Source organism: Copadichromis virginalis, linkage group LG1 (genome assembly GCF_057382275.1).
Source record: "Copadichromis virginalis isolate Kocher_CV1m ecotype Utaka linkage group LG1, C_Virginalis_male_GT1.1, whole genome shotgun sequence".
Classification (NCBI taxonomy): domain Eukaryota; kingdom Metazoa; phylum Chordata; class Actinopteri; order Cichliformes; family Cichlidae; genus Copadichromis; species Copadichromis virginalis.
Window position 1 is genome coordinate 16,702,316 of NC_140618.1, and position 19,860 is coordinate 16,722,175.

At 38.1% G+C, this 19,860-nt stretch overlaps 1 protein-coding gene across 1 annotated transcript in view; it reads left to right on the top strand.

Moving 5' to 3' along the window:
- Nucleotides 1-1,833: 1,833 nt before the first annotated feature.
- The window catches only part of csmd1b (CUB and Sushi multiple domains 1b), a 208,127-nt gene continuing 190,100 nt past the window's right edge, over nt 1,834-19,860 (top strand). Inside the window, exons 1-3 of the mRNA XM_085452803.1 lie at nt 1,834-2,041; nt 12,885-12,997; nt 15,032-15,109. Coding sequence (XP_085308929.1) covers nt 15,070-15,109 — 40 coding nt within the window. The 5' untranslated portion in view covers nt 1,834-2,041; nt 12,885-12,997; nt 15,032-15,069. The remainder of the gene's footprint in view (nt 2,042-12,884; nt 12,998-15,031; nt 15,110-19,860) is intronic.

The following is a 19,860-nucleotide window of genomic DNA, read 5'->3' on the forward strand; positions in this document are numbered from 1 at the left end:
ATGCCCATAGACAGATACACATAAAAGCCATTTGGATGCACATTACGAACAGACATTACACACCCAGCAAGTTAACATGCTCCAGTTATACAAGTACACATAACACACAGCATACACCAGGGTTAGATACAGTGGAATTTGTCCAGGTTGAACTACAGCCACTGTGTTGCTGCCCCTTCTGTGAAGCTAAGGCGTGTTGGCTACAGTCATAGTTGATTTTGGCCTAGTTATACCATGAACTGCCTGTAGCTTCTCCCACTGTAGAGCTGTGTCATCTAAGAACGCGCAGCAACAGATGCACATTGGAGGCAAAATGCTTGCCAGACATCTCAATACCACGCAGTCACTTTAGCATATTTTTAGGTTTCCTGGGAAAACCAAACATACATACAATATGTGTCATTTTGTGTGGGTAATTAGGTTGACTGTAAAATATAGTATATTTAATAATTAACTGATTAAGACAAATAAAAGCAAAATGCTGAACTCAAAGCATTTTGCTTATTTTGTACTGGATATTTTTACCGCTTCAAAGTAAACACAAATTGCTCAGTAACCCTGACTGACTAATAGATCTATAGTTGAGCTGTTTTATGTGGTAACAAGCCAAAAAGTTTGTAGTTCACACTAACACTCGAATATTAAAAAATACTGCAAGAACTTCTTGGTTGGTTATTTTTCACTATAACAAATAGTTAAATTAATGGATATTTTGGAGGTAATAAACGATTTTCTCTGTCTGCTCTTCTCTTTGTTTCAGTGCTGCCGAGTCATACATGTGGCACCCCTGGTCTCATTCCAAATGGAGTCATTCATGGCTCGCGGTACAACATGGGGGATAAAATCCGATACAGCTGTGAGTCAGGGTTTGTATTGGAAGGACACAGTATCCTCACATGCATCGTATCGCCTGGAAGTGGAGCACAATGGGACTTCCCATCGCCTTTTTGCAGAGGCAAGACATTTTTTCTTTCTTTCTTTCCATTTTCAATTCATTGATATTGCTTCTAGAAATTTTTTAGTAATGCCGTTCAAAGGACTTGCAGTAAATACAGTTTAGAAGATGGAAACCATTCTTTTTACTTAAATGAAACTGACAAGATACCTTTCACATAATCATGACCCAAAGCTAAGTTCAAAAGTAAACTGTATGTACTTTCCATTGTCTCCATTGGAGTCTTTCAGTTCTTTCATTTGAACTGAACTAAGCTCCGATTGAAGGAAATGAAAAACTGTTCACCAATTATAGCCATGAAAGTAAAAGATGAGAAAAAAAAATCACATCGCTAAGATCATGAGAACTGAAGAAACTTGACATAAGGGTCATTAGCCAGAAGATGAGAGCCCCTGTGTATTGATTGCTTCCAATGCACAGAAAAGTCTGCCTCAAATTACATCACAAACTACTGTATCAACCAGATGGTGCCCAACATCCTTAAGTAAAGCCCCTTTAATGGTTCATTAGTCTACAGACAAGAACAGATCTGTTCATATGTCTTCCATTAGAGTGAGTAGATGGTTGAATAGCTCTATTGAGGGTTTACTAAATGAGTAGTTGTGAATGAAAATTAACAGATGATCTAAATCATAGTGATGATGTGATAATGACAATACTGTATTTATCTCAGCTCATAGTGTGTGCATTGTGTTTATTTGTCTGCTAATGTTAGAGAGGCATGTGTCAAAAAGTGTGGTTTTTAATGTGTGAAAACTTTATTGACACAAAAAACATGAAATAAATGATAAGCCAACCCAAGAAGGCCAAGAAGTTAAGTTACAAAATCAGTATATGAAATAATAAAAATAGCATTCGTTTCATCTGTTTCTAACCAGCCGAGGGAGCGTGTGGCGGTACGTTACGAGGCACCGCGGGTTCAATAACCAGCCCTGGATACCCAGCAGAGTACGACAACAACCTGGACTGTACGTGGTCAATCCTTGCTGAGCCCGGGGACACCATAGCTCTCGTCTTCAATGACTTCTTATTAGAGGACAAATATGACTTCCTGGAAATCAGCGGGACAGAAGCACCAAGCATATGGTAAGACACATCTCACACACAGATTGCAATGATGAGCCAGATAACGCAGGGGTCTTTGTACAAATCAGCATGACTGAGGCACCATGTGTCGAGCGGTAAATATATAATGAAAACAGAGGCACACACAATCATCACTGACACTTAAAGCTTTAGTGGTATTGTCATCTTTTATGTGTTTTTTTTTTATTTTGAGCAGTGAAAGAAAGAGTGTAGCATAGATGTAAACAAGGTGGACATTGATGTTCTATAAATGAGAGGACAGATACAACCGCTGATTGATTACCCACACAGGAGTCCTGTTGATTTTCCTGATTTATTCAAATCCCATAGGCAAGGTGATAAATAGTTGTGTTTTTGCTCCCATTTTTTTGTGTAGTTGAGTTTGAAAATTTGCACTCTGCTGTGCCACAAAACGCTCTGCTTTTTAAATTTAGAGCACTGTTGGAAGTCATGTTGGTTTGTTTGAAATATCACACGCATCCAGTGGAGGCTTCAATATGTTTGTGCAAAGGTGAGAGAAGCTTAATGGTTAGGGATGGGGAACTTGTTTCCAGGTTGTAAGTGCTGGGAAATCAAGAGAGGGGAAAGTATGAAGTTGTTTGGCCTCTGTCAGTAATAACAACAGACATGCCTGGAAGCAAAGCCTAATTAGTCATTAGTAAACTCTAAATTTTTAGACATGATTGAAACAAAACATACATATTCTCGTCTCTGTTAGCGTAGATTATCCCAGGTTGCTTTCTTCTTCAGAAAGAGCAATTACTTTGATTTGAAAGGGATTTGACATCTGTGATACATTTTTGGTGTTACATAAACACCAAAAACCAAAATCCTGCAATGCTTTGTTAGCAGCATTTGCATCAATAGTGGGTATTTTTGTATGCAAGTTCTTTCGATAGTGTTGTTTAGACACAACAATACAACTTCAGAATATTAATCATTAAAAATATTTTCCAAATAATAAAACCAATTGCAAGAGATTGCTTTTAGAGGATTCTTTCTTTTTCTCATGTTCTCCTAACTGTAACTGATGTGTTCCATGTGTAGAAAATGCTTTGTGATTGTGCTACTGCTTGCAAAGTAATTGAATGAATAGGTCGACAGATAAATAAGAGGAGTGAAAGAGGCAGAGACAATAGCACTGGATGAAAACAAAAGGAATGGAGAATAATTGTGCATTTAGTGCTGTCACCAGTCGAGCGGCGCGCGTCAACCCTGGCATTCTCATGATACCATTTGTGTGTGTGCGTGTGCACACGTGTGTGTTTTTTGTCAGGTCTTAAGTGGCTCTCTGACAGGGTGAGCTGTTGATTGTTTCTCTAGGCTCTGACAGATTACACACAGTCAAGTGCACACATGCATACACACAGCTTGGGTCTGACAGTATAACATTCAAGGACCACTGTCAGCCCACCCTCTGCAATGCAGGGGCAAGATAAGGAAGAGTAGTAGAGAGTGCACCCAACATTTTGTTACATGGAAAATGGAGACTGCAAGAACTAAGCACTTTTGTCTTGACTGCTCTGATTAGGGTTTAACATCTCCGTCATACTTACTTAAAAGAAAAACTCCTGCAGTAAAGATTGAGGTAACTTGGTGATTTGTCTAATGAGCCACCGCAACAGGCTGTGAACCCATATGGAAAAGATATTTTTAAATATATATATAAATCTTATAAAGTTTGTATCTGTCTTGTGTGAAACTTGTATGAAAAGCATATAAGAGTGAAAACAGATATAAGATCCCTTGAAAAATTATATAATGAAACTTGTATGTTTTGGATACTTACTAAAACAATATATGAAAGTAATGAGAAAGTGGCCACTTTCATGAGTAAATCATGTAAGCCTTATATGATTTACTCATGAAAGTGGCCATGAGTAATCACATATAAGTTTTTACTATTTCTTTTCCATATGGGAAAATATGCACCATCTCAAAAAAATGTTTTCAGCTATATAGCAAAACACAGAAACCTAGATGTGTACAACAAAGTTCCCAAATTGGGAATAAATGGTAAATGGTAAATGGCCTGTATTTATATAGCGCTTTACTAGTCCCTAAGGACCCCAAAGCGCTTTACATATCCAGTCATCCACCCATTCACACACACATTCACACACTGGTGATGGCAAGCTACATTGTAGCCACAGCCACCCTGGGGCGCACTGACAGAGGCGAGGCTGCCGGACACTGGCGCCACCGGGCCCTCTGACCAAGAGGGCCCGGTGGCGCCAATAAACCAAGAGATGTTTCAGTTATACCACCCACATGATTTAAAAAAAGACCTAAAATAAAATGGAAAGGGTTTTGCCATGCACAACCTAATACAATCCTAAGTACTTTTCTCCAGAGGTGGGATTAAGTGATGACTGACATTTTCACTGAGGCATGAAAACAGGTCATTGTTAAAATGACTGACACCTGACAAGACTACTCTGATGGATTCTTCCTGTTTACAGAGAGCATTTTCTGATTGGCTGTCCCAAAAGCAATTTCCTGTTTCATGTTCCTGTCTGCTAGCTGGCAAGTTGAATGTCAGGTTGACTAGCTGTCACACATACACATACCCACAAAAACACACACACACACACACACACGCACAGAATTGGTCATATTATGCAATTCCACACCTCGTATTCGTTTCAGAGACAAAACTTTATTGCTGCAGACAAGTGAATATGTTAAACTGTTTGTACACCTCAACTATGATGGTATTTGAAACTTAGTCTAATTTGTAAGATTATGTGATGGATAATCCAATAGCTGGTCCCAGTTTTCGGTCCACTGTGCTTTACTGGGTTGAAAACTACCTGTTGAGTGAGGTCGAACTGGCAAAAAAAAGATTGATTGACAGAAACAGGGTCAGGAAGACACAAGGTAGCAAAAACATCCAGTTATTTGTGTTGTTGATTGCTGTGTGCTAATGGTATCACAGCTCCGAAAGGGCTTTGGACTTTAACATTTGATAGTAGGTTATACAAATAAACTGACCAAACTTTCTTCCTCTACTTTATTAGTCATGCAATTTTTGCCAGCTACATATTAATGGTTTGTGGGGAGGGGTTGGTGTTCTAAATTTAAGATGTTATGTATTCGAATGTGTGGCCTGTGCCTGTGTATGATGGAGGGGGTGTGTATCTGCATGCATCTGTTCTTTCAAGTAGCATTTAGTCTTACAGTATGTCTGTAAAGTTCTCAGTCATCCAGGTCATCGTAGTCTAAGGAGCTGAAAGAAGCCCAACCGGTCGCAGCAGATGGCCCCGCCCCTCCCTGAGCCTGGTTCTGCTGGAGGTTTCTTCCTGTTAAAAGAGAGTCTTTCCTTCCCACTGTCGCCATAGTGCTTGCTCACAGGGGTCATATGATTGTTGGTTTTTTTTCTCTGAATGTATTATTGTAGGTCTATCTTACAATATAAAGCACCTTGAGGCAACTGTTGTTGTGATTTGGCACTATATAAATAAAACTGAATTGAAAATTGAATTGAATATCCACTGTGAATGACCATCTTTGAACAGAGCCGGTGGCTTACGACACCAGCTGTCTGCCATCTATAATTCAGTTTTGAGATCCCTTCTCAGACGCCATAACACACACTCACATTCTGGGCCTTTTGACCTCAGGAAATCACATGATAGGGTCGGGCCAGGTTTGGGGCTAGGTTGTGACCTACACCCATTTTCACACCTTGGCTCATGTGATTAGGTAGAGGATCATTAGGGGGTCCATGTCGCTCTTGGGGGGACACTCCCATAGGGCTTAAATCTGGGACTCTCCACCATTTGACCTTAGAACTGAGGGAGCTTCTCGGATAACAGGTGAAACGTCTTCAAGCAACTTAAAGAAGTCCAGACGCTTTTCTTTCCAAGCTTAGACTACTCCTACAGTAGGTGTAACTAAGGTGTAACTCCTAATGGACTGGCATCAGTAGCAGATGCATATTAGTTAAATGTGAAACATTCAGAGAACTCCATGCTGATAATAATCTGTATAAACCTCTCAATTTTTTTAATTTAAATTCAGATACTATAAAAATAATAGTACAGTACAAAAAAATAAAAACATATAATGGCAGAAAGTGGTTTATCATGTTTATTATTCGAATAACCTACCAGCTTTGTTACCCTATGACTTTGCTATCCATCCTTGACTACAGATGGAGAAATGTCAGTGATTTTGTTTATACTACTTTGACTAGAAATCCCTTTGATCAATTCAGAAGCGCCAAACCTAATACGCCTCTGGTTTGGTGAAACAGGAGCATGAAAAATGACTTCAGCCTCTTACAAGCGTAAGCCCAAAAATGTGAGTGCTCTGAAATTGCAAACCTATTCATGATCTTGAAGGTTTAATGACCTTTGTGGGGAAAAGGCAATTTCTGGGAGTCAGGTCCTAAAATTAGGCAGTGTAAGGACATATTATAGAAATGTAACAAAAAAATAGTTGCCTAAAGACATCATATAAAAGGTACAGATTCATGTAGCAAATGGTTTCAGTTCATTGAGAATTGATTACTTCAGGCCCATCTGTGGGAGGTACTACACTTTACTGGAGAATTAAGTTGAAGTTTTATTTTATAACTGAAGCACGTTTTAATTCTAATGTTGTCATAACTTGAACTATATAGACCACAGAGAAAGAAAAAAAATACGAGCTAACCATACTGTAAAAGCAAGATTACCCAATCAGCAGTGTTGTCGGCAGTAGATTTCCTCAGTTTCCTGTATTACACGCTGATATATCTGTGGATGTACTTTTAAAGACAGTGAAAGGGATGTCATAAATCTTCATACATTTTCTTTTTCTCCGATAATCTGTGAGAGGAGATCTCAGAGGAACTTTGGGAGAGCGTGCTGGACACAGTGCACAAATCACCTGTCTGTGTAAAACATGAGCTGATCCAGTTTAAAGTTTTATGTCATGTCCACCAGGTAAAAGTTAGTCTCTAGTCAATATAGAAGTAAAAATAGATGCAAAGAAGTGTTGTGAAGTCCCTGTGCACATATTCCAGCCTTGCCGTCGTCTACAGTCCTATTGGAGGGAATCTTTATAGTATTGTTTAAGAATACTGGAAAACTGGATATGGAGTTACAGAGGCCTTTGGATAAGTAGTCCAGGCATGAGGTGTCCATGCACCTGGTGATGCTTAAATATTCACGATGTATTTAAAAATCATATACATTTCTGTTGTTTTCCATACTTGGTTTCATATTGTTACTCTTCTTTTACCAGCCACTGGTTACGTAAATACTCAGCTTAATGTTTTTTATGAAATATAGACTGTTATCTGTGACAGTGTAACTACTGTTATCTTCAGATCTGAATGTATTTTTTCTTTCTCTGATTATACGAAATGAGCTTTGTTGATCATTTTAATGAAGGTTTACTGCAGGTCTTCTGCAGCTCTTAACCCCTCTTCTCATTCCATTGCCTCCACCTTTCACTCTTTTTCATGCTTGCCTTTATTTTTTTCTTTCTCTGCACTCTTAGCTCTCTGTCTGGCTATTCTTTCATTTCCCTCTTCCCCTGTGCTCCTTTTGCCCAGCTCTCATCCTCTGCCTCTGTCTTTCGATGCTAAGAGAAACAATGTTGGCGATCTGTAACTTAATGAGTCCTTATTTATAAGTGCTTACAATAAGTTCAAGTGTCATGTTTTCAAGAACAGTTTATTAAATTTAGTTCTATCTTGGTCACTACAGTAATGACACTGATTTTCCTCAGTGTTGAAAACTCAAGAATTTGCATGAGGATTTTGAAAAAGTAGTGTTTAATAATAATCAAGTCGGTAAAATGCTCATTCGTTTTTCTGCGACTGAGACAGTCCCCAAGTTGCTCTTCATACACATGACATTCAACATTAGATTCTTTTGTAGCAGCTTGACCTCGGTGGTCTATCATAGTAATGCTTTAGTGTGCAAGTCCTTGATCATTTGAACTGACCCTCTGGCCTCTATACTTATCTGGAAGTTCAAAGAGCACCACAACCAGCCTGCAGCATCTGTAGATGAACCTTGTCCATCCTCAGAGCCTTTTCATGACACATTCAATGACTGCCAAAGAAAGAGGCTAGATATTTTTTCTCCAAATGTTGTCTTTCTTCCTATTTGTTCTGCTCTCATGTCCCTCTGTTACATCTCATTTCTCCTCCGTTTAGATCTCCTGCTTTCTGATCCTTTCCTGCTGCTTCTCCCTCGTTCCCCTTCGTGCAACTGCCAGTCCTCCTCTTACTCTCTTTTTCTCCACTTTGTGACACATCACTTGTCCTGTTATTACATTTACATTTTAAATTATGTTTACTGTCTGTGGGACTGCCGGTGTGTGTCTCTGTGTGTATCAGTGTAAAAAGGTTGAGTGTGACATTTAAAGTAGCATTGTAGCCAGGTTTTGCACTAAGGAGTGGGAATAAACAGCTATCTGTTGTGGATGATGTGCTTTACACTTGTGACCTGTATACAATAATTTATTTTTACTGTGGCTTTTTGCCATTTTACAGATGCACACATCCACAGGGATTTGCAGTAAGTGCAACAATGCAGTAAGGTTAAAAATATGTATTTGCAGCAATTCAAGCAGCCAGTCAGAAGAGTAGGTGCCAAAACATTGGTGCCCCAGTAGTATAAAGTTGTGCGTCTGTGTTTATCTTCGTATCACAAAAAGGCTAGTTGCCCTAACAATAGAAAAGTGCTAGAATATTCCCACAAATAGCTCTCTGCTGGTCTTGGTTTACTTGTCCATCTCCTCTCTGCTGCATGACTTGGCCTCACGTCTTCTGTTCCCTTCTCCCCCCCCCCCCTGGCCTGTCAAACATCTCCTTTTCTCTTTTCCCCTCTCCAGTGTTTTCATCTTTCATATTTCTTGAGTTTTGTAAACATTCCTCTCTCTCTCTTCCCTGACATGTTCATCTTTGTTTTATCCTCACAGCTTAATTCTTTATGTGATTTTATTTTTTATTTATTTTTGCTCTTTCCACCCCTCCTCTCATTTTCCTTTCCAGCATCACTTTCTTTCTCATTCATCTCCACTCTTTGCAATCTCGTATTAGTATTGCCCAACCTCATTTAGGCTTGACTCTTTCTCTCTCCCTTTATCACTTTGACCTCTCAAAGCAACTAGTCTAATCCTTCTCTTCCTGTTCATTTAAGTGACTTTCTCGCTCTCACCTCCTCTTCAGTGTTTTTCCTTCCGATTATTTCTTCTTTGCTCGTGTCTTTCTTTTAAGCTCTCTTTCACTTGCGTTTATTCTTCTGTGGAAAAACCTCCTGTTCCACCTATCCTTCACGTCTCTCCTCTCTTCTTCTCCTGTTTCCTTTTTTGTCAAGCATGCTTGTTTTTGAAAGATTAAGGGAATCTCTCTTTTCATTTGCTTCTCCTCCTTTTCTACCTTTCTTTTTAGTTCACTCTCATCTCCCACATCCCTTGTTCTGTCTCCTCTCTGACCCCTTGTCTCACTCTCACTCCAGTGTCAGGCAGGACGCCAGTACGCATGAATAATGGAAGAGAGGCAGCATATCATGCATTTTTTTCTTTCTCTTCTTAACATTTCCCCCACCTCTCTTTATTTTCGAGACATATAAGAATTTACTACCCTGTATTAAATTAAACTCTGTATATAAACAAGATTGTAATCGTTTAAGCCCTATAATATCTGGAGTGCATGAGAACCTTTTAATTACAACTTTTAGGTCTTCAAGGCTTATTCAGAATACTTACTTTTCTAAAATGTCGACACACACATAAATGCACTTCAGCTGGTTATTAATGTACTAACGCATTGGACCACACCTCTTAATCTTTGAATTCAGGTCTTCTCAGGTCTATTGCCATAGGGGTATAATATAAAGCACCTAGCCATGAAATCATTGGTCCTTCTAAAGAGCTCACTTGTGGCAGACCACATATGGGCATGGGGACAGGAAAGTCATCTCAGTGCAGCTGATTCAGTAACTGCTTTCCAGAGTTCTACACTTCCTCTGGTATTAACATCTGCAAAGAAAACTGTGCACTGGAAGCAATGGTTTTCACAGGCCAAGCAACTCCTGTAGTGTGTAGCTGGTCTGGTGCATTTGTCCATATCGTGTATCTAACCCAATCATGAGAATCAGAAAGAAAGGTAATTTGAATGACTTCAAACATTGTATGGTTCTTGGTTCCAGTCGGGCTGGCGTGAGCATTTCAGAAACTGCTGATCTGCTGGGATTTTCCCACACAACCGTTTCTAGGGGTAACAGATAATAGTCTGAAAAGGAGAAAATATCCGGTGAGTGGCAATTCTCCCGGTGAAAATGCTTGTTGATGCCAGAGGTCAGAGGAGAATGGCCAGAATGCTTCGAGTTTACAGGGCGGCAACAGTAACTCACGGTAAAGTGCAATCACCTGAAAATGCAGGTATCTGTACTTTACTTGAGTATGTATTACTTTACTTTAAGTATATATTTATTTGAGTGTTGAGTATTTTAGTTGTGCTTTGTTACTTTCCACCTTTGCTTCTTATGCAGCGGTGCATTAGTAACAAAATAACATAACTTAATATAGCACTCTAGCACTTAGCTATAAAAACTGGATAAAATGTAAATGTTGCTTCATGTTTCTTTCCTCTGTTTAAGATAGTTAGGAAAGCACACATATATATATAGAGAGATTGATATTATACATTAATAGAGTGATATAATGTACTCATATATAATGTATTAGTAATATATATAAGTACAGCCATAATGGAGCATTGCTTACTTTCTCTTTAGTGAACTTTGTATAAAAAATGTTCCTCTGTGGTAAGTTTTTGATTGAATCTGACTTTAGTCAAAGAGAAAACAGCACAGTCTAGCACTGTTTCATCATATAGACCTTTCCTTTTTTCTTTTTTCTTTTTTTTTTACATCAGACAGGTTGTCTGAGAACATCTTCTGCCAGGCTAGGCTGAGATAAAATTGCACATTCTCTTGAAATCATTGTAAAGGTTCGCTGAAGTTTTGAAACACAAAATAAATACTGCAATAACAAGCCTATATATCCTTTGTTGATGTTTGTAGGGAGCCCCATCCTTTTTAGTCTAGTTTTCATATCATGCACTATATTTTTTGTGTTAATGTGCCACACGACAAGACATTTATATTTAAATGCTCTCACTGATAAAGACTGCTAGTTGACTCTCTGAGAGATGACACATCACACTACAGTACTGGAGCTTTTCACTGTGTGTACTATAGTGTTATATCGCCTCGGGGTAGATACATTGGCAGGGTTTTTTTTTATCCTCTTACAGATTTTCTTCTTTTTTTCCCTCAGATTTTTTAGTTGATAACCCAGCTTTATTGACAGTATCAAATCTAATCAAAGAATCAAATCAATGAGGTTCTCTAAGAAGCTCTCTAATTACATTTTTCTTTTTAATTTTTTATAGTTTATTCCCTCGTTTTCTTCATGAGTATTTGTAACTTGCTCTCTCTAGTCTACTCAGTGTAACTGCGGCATTATTAAAGGGCAGTAAGTGTGGCGCTTGTTGCTCTAGAGAGGTTGATAGAACATGAGCTTCCAGGCAGCATCTCCTACATCATTTCCTCGCTTCTCTGTGTGCATCGTTTTTTCCGTACTTTTTGTTTTATTCTTTTTAACGCCGTGTTGGTTGCCGTTGGTAAAGAAAAGTAACAGAAGCTAAATCTGATGTAAGACTTACCATAGGGTACTGACTTATCCTCTTAGTAGGGATGGTTAAAAAATGTGTGAAGTTATTTCTTTTTTCTTCTGCTTTACTATCAACAGCCCCCTCTTTTACTTAACTTTCCCCTGTAGGGTTTGGTGTTTATTGTGATTGTGTGTGAAACTCAGATAGTTTCTAGCCCAGCTCTTATGAAATCAGGACTTTTTTTTCAAAGTCACTAAGCATTATATCCTAATTCAGTCAACTTTACAAAATAGATAAGTCTTGTTTTTCAGTTAACAAAGTTGCTTTTTCTTATTTTTTTGCTGATGAATTTTTATAACAAATTTTACAGCTTTTTTGTTTTTTTTTGCAAATGTATTTTTTTTTTCAGCAAGGACTTCCCTCAATGGAAACCACTTAGACACTGAAGTAGGACTGTGACCAGTACAAGTGCACACATTATGCTTTTGGTGAGGGTTGATCATAATGGGAATGGATAATATCATTCACTTCCCACATCTGCATTTCCAAACCAGTGGAACAAATTGCCTTTTTGCAAAAACCTCTTTAAATTATAGCCAGCCTTTGTACCATGGAGGACAAATCAAAGGGACTCAAAAATTATACCTTGAACTCACTAGAAACTTCTCTCTACACTGGCACATTTTCATATTTTCACATGAAACATAGATCCAGTAGTTTTTCTGCACCTCTGTGCTCTGCCTTGCATATCTTACATATTTACAGTTGTTTGTCAATAGGCATTTTGCTACATTTTTCACAGTAGCTGATCATGCTGGTAATTTGTAATTAGAGATCAGCACTTTCTTCCAACAACTACATTGTGCATTTTTTTCTTGCTCTTGCTATAACAGACTGTTGTGATAAACATAATTTATCTCTGAAGGAGGGTGTAAACCTCTATCTAATATTCAGCATGTTGCTATACTTGCCACTAGAGAAAAGTAGAAATATATTTCACATCGACAAAATAAAGCAAAATTCACTGTAGATGGACTCTGTGTTTCAAATGACTGCCTTGTGATGTTGTGCTGTACTGTCCACAGCGTCGTACGACACAGTAAGGAGCACAGCGCTATGAATATTAGAATATCCTTACGTCTTAGGTTTGGTATTTGTCTGCATCAATCATGTTCAGTTTATGTTTTGTTCTTAATAAAGTTCTTGTTTGCTTACTTCCAGGCTGACTGGTACAACTCTGCCTTCGCCAGTGATTTCAAATAAGAACTGGGTTCGGATACATTTCACCTCCGACAGCAATCACAGAAGAAAAGGATTCAGTGCTCAGTATCAAGGTATTACTCTTTCAGACACACCTTTTATGTCTCTGTAGTTTTTACCACTGTGTTATACTTATAATTACTTGTATGTAGTGTGTGTATGCATCACTGTGTGTTTGAAAATTATGCTGTTTCGAACACATTTACAAACGATCCCACACATTAGTTACATTAGTTGTTGTTGTTATTATTATTATTATTATTATAAAAAGTGCTTTAAATCAACTCATTGGACTAGATGGGATTTTCCTGCCTGACTGATCAGTTATGTCGCTTAATGAGTATATTAAGGTAGGGCTGCTCAATTAATCGAATTTTAATCACGATTACGATCTGGGCTTTCAACGATCATTAAAAATGACTGAGCCGATTATTAGCCCCTCCCTCATTTATCCGCGACACCTTAAAGGCCGGTCCGTGAAAATATTGTCGGGCATAAACCGGTCCGTGGCGCAAAAAAGGTTGGAGACCGCTGATTAAGAGGACCCGAGGGAAGCTCGGAAAGCTAAGCAGAAGTTATTTGGAGAGTGACTGCCGTTGGTTGAAAAGAGAGTTTAAAAAAAAAAACTTCAGTGGTGTTGCACACTATTTTATATTATTTTTTTAAAGTCATTGTTAACCCTTTAAAGCCGGTCAGAGCAGCACGCTCCGTTTTGCGTAACTATTGTTAAATCCCTGTAGAACCTGAACCGTGTAAGCTAGCGCAATAATTTGTTTTGCATATGAAACCGGAGGAGTTGTACTTACATCTGATGCCATCAGCTTGTCCTCGGTCACGGTTTCGTTCCACATATAAGCTTTGCAAAAATTGCATAAAAAGCGCTTGCAGGAACAAAAACATAATATTCCAGAAACACGCTTTGCCGTTCCTATCAGCTGTTCGTAACACTTCCCACAGTGAAATGATGCACATGCTGTTTTCTTTGCAAATTTGCATCATAGGATTGTTTTTTGTTTTTCCTGCAGTATATAAAAATTGCTGTATCTCCAAAATAAAACTATGAAGACACTCAAAATAAATTTCCTGTTGTTGTAAACTATTTTTTGCAACTTTATTGTATTTAAAGTTTTGAGGGATAAACCTCTTAAATTTCTCCAAGTAGAAATATATGTAAACAAAACAAAAGCGATTTTCAATTTTTTTTGTAGTTTATTGCACTTTTTTGCAATTTATGTAATTACTATGCACTTAATGCATACATATTATTAAAATATGGGCTATAACAGTTGTATTGATGTATAGCAACTTGAAATGCTCGAAAAAATGGCACTACAGCATGTAAAAAAAATAATATAAGCTCTGGTGGACTTGGTTCTATAGTAGGTCTTAAAGGGTTAAATAAATATCGTCAAATAATCGTGATCTCAATTTCAGTGAAAATAATCGTGATTATCATTTTTGCCATAATCGAGCAGCCCTATATTAAGGTGAATTTCAGTTTCCATATGATGGATCAGATTTAATTGGCTGCTCCCAACACAAAGCACAGTGATCCAAGACTGGTCTGTCTTCCTGCATATCTTGCTTCCTGACTTGTCTTCATCTGTTTTGTCGCTGTCTCTGTCTTCCTCAGCTATTTTTCTTTTCTCAAGTCATTGGTGCGTCTACTATTTCCTGTGCCTGTGTGTGTCTGCGTGAGCGAGAGGGATCGGGAGAGAGATGTGCTTTTTATGCCATCTCTGTTTCTCAGTGGAATGCAGTTTAGTTGTAGCACAGATTTTCCTGTTATTCTCGGCAGTGCTGCCACTTAGGATAAAATAGATTGAATAAATTTTAATGCTGCTCATCTCTTTTGCTGCCCCCCTTTTCCCCTTTGTCCTCACTTTTCTGTTTCCTTCAGTTTCTTTTGCTGTTTCCTGTTCTAATTATAAATTTGTTGTGGATTTGTAAGTGCAAGGGGGTGAGAAGCATTTCTTGGATTGCACGCATAGGTGCACCAAATGGCAACCCCCTAAAATAATTAGTGTTCTGCAAAAAAGACAAACAATTAAATCTTTAAAAAATGTGATGTATAATTAAATGAATAACTGCTAATTTCCTTCCCACAGTGAAGAAAGCAATCGAGCTGAAGTCTAGAGGGGTAAAAATGATGCCCAGCAAAGACTCCAGTCACAAAAACGCTGTCTGTAAGTACCCTACAATCTGCCGTGGTTTTGTGTGCTGATGCAGATGCTGTGACCACGTTGTTTAGATGGCATTGCATTACACATTTGGTCAAACATATTTAAACACACACACACACACACACACACACACACACACACACACACACACACACACACACACACAGAAATGTTGTATATATGCAAGGACACAGGGGATGCATCCATCTTTGATGTGGCAGGAGAAGTGATTTCATCTATTTTTCCAATGAGGTCGACTTACTAGGAGACAGGAATTGGTATCATGCTCTCCTTTTCTTTCTGTTTCTTGTAGCAGGTTACTTAATCCTTTCTTAGTACTTTTTTGAGTACTAGTATCAGAATATTAGAAGCAAAAATAAACAAATAAATAAAAACACAAGTTTTAAATATATCTAAATAAAAAACAGTGGATTGATTTAATTTGACTATATAGTATTATAGTTTCCATTAGTTCCCATCTATTACATATTTATTAGTGATACATTAATGCAAAAGTAGCATTGTCTAAGTCTGACAGGTTTAGTCTGCTAGTTCCTAAACTAGAGATCAGACCCTCCAGAGAGCCAGCGAATAGAATAGATCAGAATAGAATAGCTCTTTATTGTCATTGTACATGTACAACAAAGCTGCGACCAAACTGTGCCAGAATGACATATATAAAGTGTAAACAGCAGGAAATAACAAACAGGAGAAATATATACAAAACAAGGGGAATATATGCAAAAATAAGAGACAGTTACACAACAGAGAACAATTAAGTCTGTGGTATTGTAAAAGTAAGGAAAAAACTGCTGCTACAAAAACTATTTTTTCATCATTTGTACTTTTCATGAGTCTTTACTTGATGTGAAAGATTATAACCAAATATGTTTTGTTGCTTAGCACCCATATCCTTGTGTTAGATTCCCACACCAGTATCGCACCAGTATTTTGTGTGTGCTTTCTGATTATTTATACGTTTTTAGTAAGGTGTCAGGAAGAGCAAACTTCAGTGTAGCACAGTGATTTACTTCCTGCTGACTGCCACTCTTGCTTCCAGTGGCACTCTTTACCCATTTAACTTTTTTAAACTACATAAATTTCCAAAAGTGGGCACAATAAAGCGTTGGTGTTGCTCGGCCAACACTGGAAGTGTTCCCACTGTGTCTTATTCATGGCCCCTGGAGGTGCAGCCAAGAATCCAGAAAGAGACACTGAAATCATTATTGCACAGACTAGAAACAGCCTGTCTGTTAGATTCTAAGTCAGTAAAGAAAGTGAAGCGTCTCACAGAGCAGGAGGGCAAAGACCAAAAATTCTGAAGTGCTTCTTTAATTTCTGTTCTGCCCCCTTTTTCTTTTGCTAAGCTCCCCACTTGACTATTTTCCCATATTGCAGTGCAAATAGTCTGCACATTATTTGCATATAGTACACTGTATATCATCTGAGTGGGATTTATTTTGGTGAAAGCTACAATGAAAGCCAGACTTTCTACTTGAATATAAATATATCCATAAGGCAAGGCTAGCAGCTAGATAAGCCAAGAAAAACATAAAAAACCCAATAAGATCAGAGCCCAGAATGACTTACTGGATAAAAATGTTTATTTTAAGTAAAAAAAAAAAATCACTGTTTTTGCTGTTGCCCATGAGGTACTGTATTTATCCAACCTCAGAGTTTTTCTGTTTTAAACATGAATAATAAAATCCTGGTTTCATTTAAAATAGTTTAAAGGACAACCAGGCATAGCTTGGAAGAATATTTAAGAACGTATGGTGGAACTGCAAAGTAATACTGTTCTTAAAAGTCCAAAGCAGTGACTGTAGATTTGTGCAGTTTTAAATAACCTTAATTTTTGTTGTTCAGTGCACCAGTTTGCAGCATCCTGCCAGAAAAAAATGTCTCCTTTTGAGATGAAACACAACTGGTGTGTTTTTTTCTTTGAAATATAAAAGCAGCCAGTTCTCTGACAAAAAAAAAAAATAAGCCCAAAGCTTTGTCAGTGGAACTTTCAAGATTACTAATACGCCAATGATTTGTTCGAATGCTGGCAAGTAATGTGTAATTGTTGTAGAGTTTAAAAGATTTCTCTCTAGAGGCTGTGTTTAACCATTAAGTATTTACTCCGATTCAGCTTTGTGATATCTCAAACCCAAAAGAACTGTCTCTGCTAACTATTAGACATGCAGTGATTAGAATAGATCACTTGTTATTTAGGAAAGCAAGGGGATAATCTGTGGAAGTCTTCTGCTTTTATGTGGACCTAAGGAGAAATAGTTTTCACCTCAGTGGCAGCTAATGGGAAACCAAATAAAGTTAAACACTATATTGACCACAAGGAAGCAAAACAATAAATTTAGCCGTAAATAAGACAAATATCTCTACAGTCTCTGATGGCAGACATATGTCTTGGCAGCTTGGAGATGCCCCGTAAACAGCATTCCGATTCTGTGACACGGGCTTTTAATTATCACAGAAGCCCAGCCTCATACCTCATCCATCCCTTAGCGTTTAACTTCATAATAGAATCCTCATCAATAATTCTGCCGATTTACACGCTCAGCCAAGCATGCACTGCCGCAATTAACATTAGTGTGGCGCTTTTTGTGTGAACGTATGTGCACGTGTGAAGGGAAATTCTCATGTGCTTTTGTGCTTCTCCATGTGTTGCTGCAATTAATATTTAAACTGGTCTGCACTCTGCGTATTTGAGTGTGTGCATGATTATATAAGGAGTTCCTGGGGCACGTCAGTTTATTATAGTCTTCAATGATATGACGCTGGGTAAAGAACATACCTTTACTTAGATTTACTAAAGTACACACACACAGTCCAGACTCACACATGACCATAACCAAAGTTGTTTCCATATAAAGAATATCTGAAGTCAGAAAGTAATGGTTGGTACTTGTTACAAGAAGCTGGCAAACATAATATCTTGTTATGAGGTAAATTTCTTTCCAAATGTAAATCTTTTATAATGCATGGTGACATATAGTGTTATGTTTTGTATGTATTACCCCAAGAAATAGACTCAGTAAAACTCTGCTGGAGAAAAAAATAAGTTGACCTTTTAAATTGGTTTTGCAGGAGAGAAATTCTCTGTATGTTGTAAAATAACTGTAATCACCAGTGGTTTATATATGCTGAAAGATTCAAAAGTAACTATCCCACTTGTAAAATTGTTATTGCACTTAAGCACATTAGCTTCGTTATCCATAATCATTATGTGGAGCCAAAGCATAGTGATGATAATTACTGTTAACTGTGTAGTCCAGGGAGCCCTTTAGCCTCTGCAGCTCTGGAAATAAATTAGAAATTTACCTCACCTTGGGCCCATGTTCATTGAAAACGTGCTCACATGCTTGTCATGGGGACCAAAGCTGAGTAGATGTGGGTTCACATTGGCTGAGCAAGGTTATCCCAGTGTAGACCATCAGGTTGGCAACCAGGGCCATTAAAATATTTTAAAAAAGGAAATCCAAGGTCCACGTTTGGTCCTCAACTAGTCTTTGAACAACACTTCTGTAGACTAAATGACTCCCAGTGGTAATATTATAGCTCTGTGGTGAAGAATCTGCAGTCTTTATGCAATATGTAATCATTACAAAGAACCAGACTAATGGTAATGAGTTTTACCTGTCTAGAGAGTGGAGTGCTTATGAATCATAATCTAAAAGACTGTCTGTAACAGTCTCAAGCTTATATTAAAGCACATTCTAATACACACACAAGTACAGATTTAAATAGGTTCACAGACGGTCGGTTTATGAATAATTTTCATACATGCTATTGATAAAAATCTTACACAATCTAAAGGATGAGATCATTAAAATACACAGCTACAAACTCAGAGTGGTATGTAAAGCAACCCGAAATAATTTCACTGAGACCAACCCATGGCGGAGTCGCCCTCTCTCAGCAGTAACATTAGCTTACTGCTGAGGATGTGTCATAATTATAGAGAGGCTGAAAGATTGTGATTAAGGAGCGTTACTCCCAAGACAATGACGTACAACTGTAATGAATGATCATTGTGGAAGCGTAATTTATAATCAGTGTTTTCTTTAGGCTTGTCGGGCAATATGGTGCTGGGCCACAGACTACTCGAAAGAAAGAAACACAACCACTTAAAATGTAACTTTGTCAGATAGCATAACACCACAGCTAAATAGTTTGGAGGAAACGTCACAGGCACGCTTTCAAAAATATTATGTAATTATGGGTTTGTTCACTCTCATACTGTACGTCTTATATGCGAAAATTTGATGAACTCAACGTAATAGCGTGGGGCCGGAGGGCTGTAGACTTTAGCTCTTGGGTTGATTAACCTGTGAACATGAGAAGGTGGAGGAGAAAAAGAGGGCAGATTGGATAAGAGGCAACAAGAAGAGGGCAGCGCAAGAGAGTATATCAACAATAGACACTTCACACATTTCTCCCGTCATCCTGCAGGCATCTGAAGTGCACCTCAAAAGCTCTTAGCTGAAACACATCAGCTGATCGCACACACACACACACCAGCATACGCTCTAACACTCTCACTGCTCCTGCTTTTCTCTTTATGGCCCTGTTTCTTTTGTATTCTTGTCTTTTACTTGTTAATAACTAAACATCTATGCTTCGTTGCTTTGCATTCTCACTTCGAATGTGTTTATTTGTTTCTTTGGATTGCTCTGTAAGTCTGTAAAAAAGTATTCAACTTCCCTGCGTCCCTTTCATGCTTATTTTTAAGACTTTGCGAAACTTTAAAG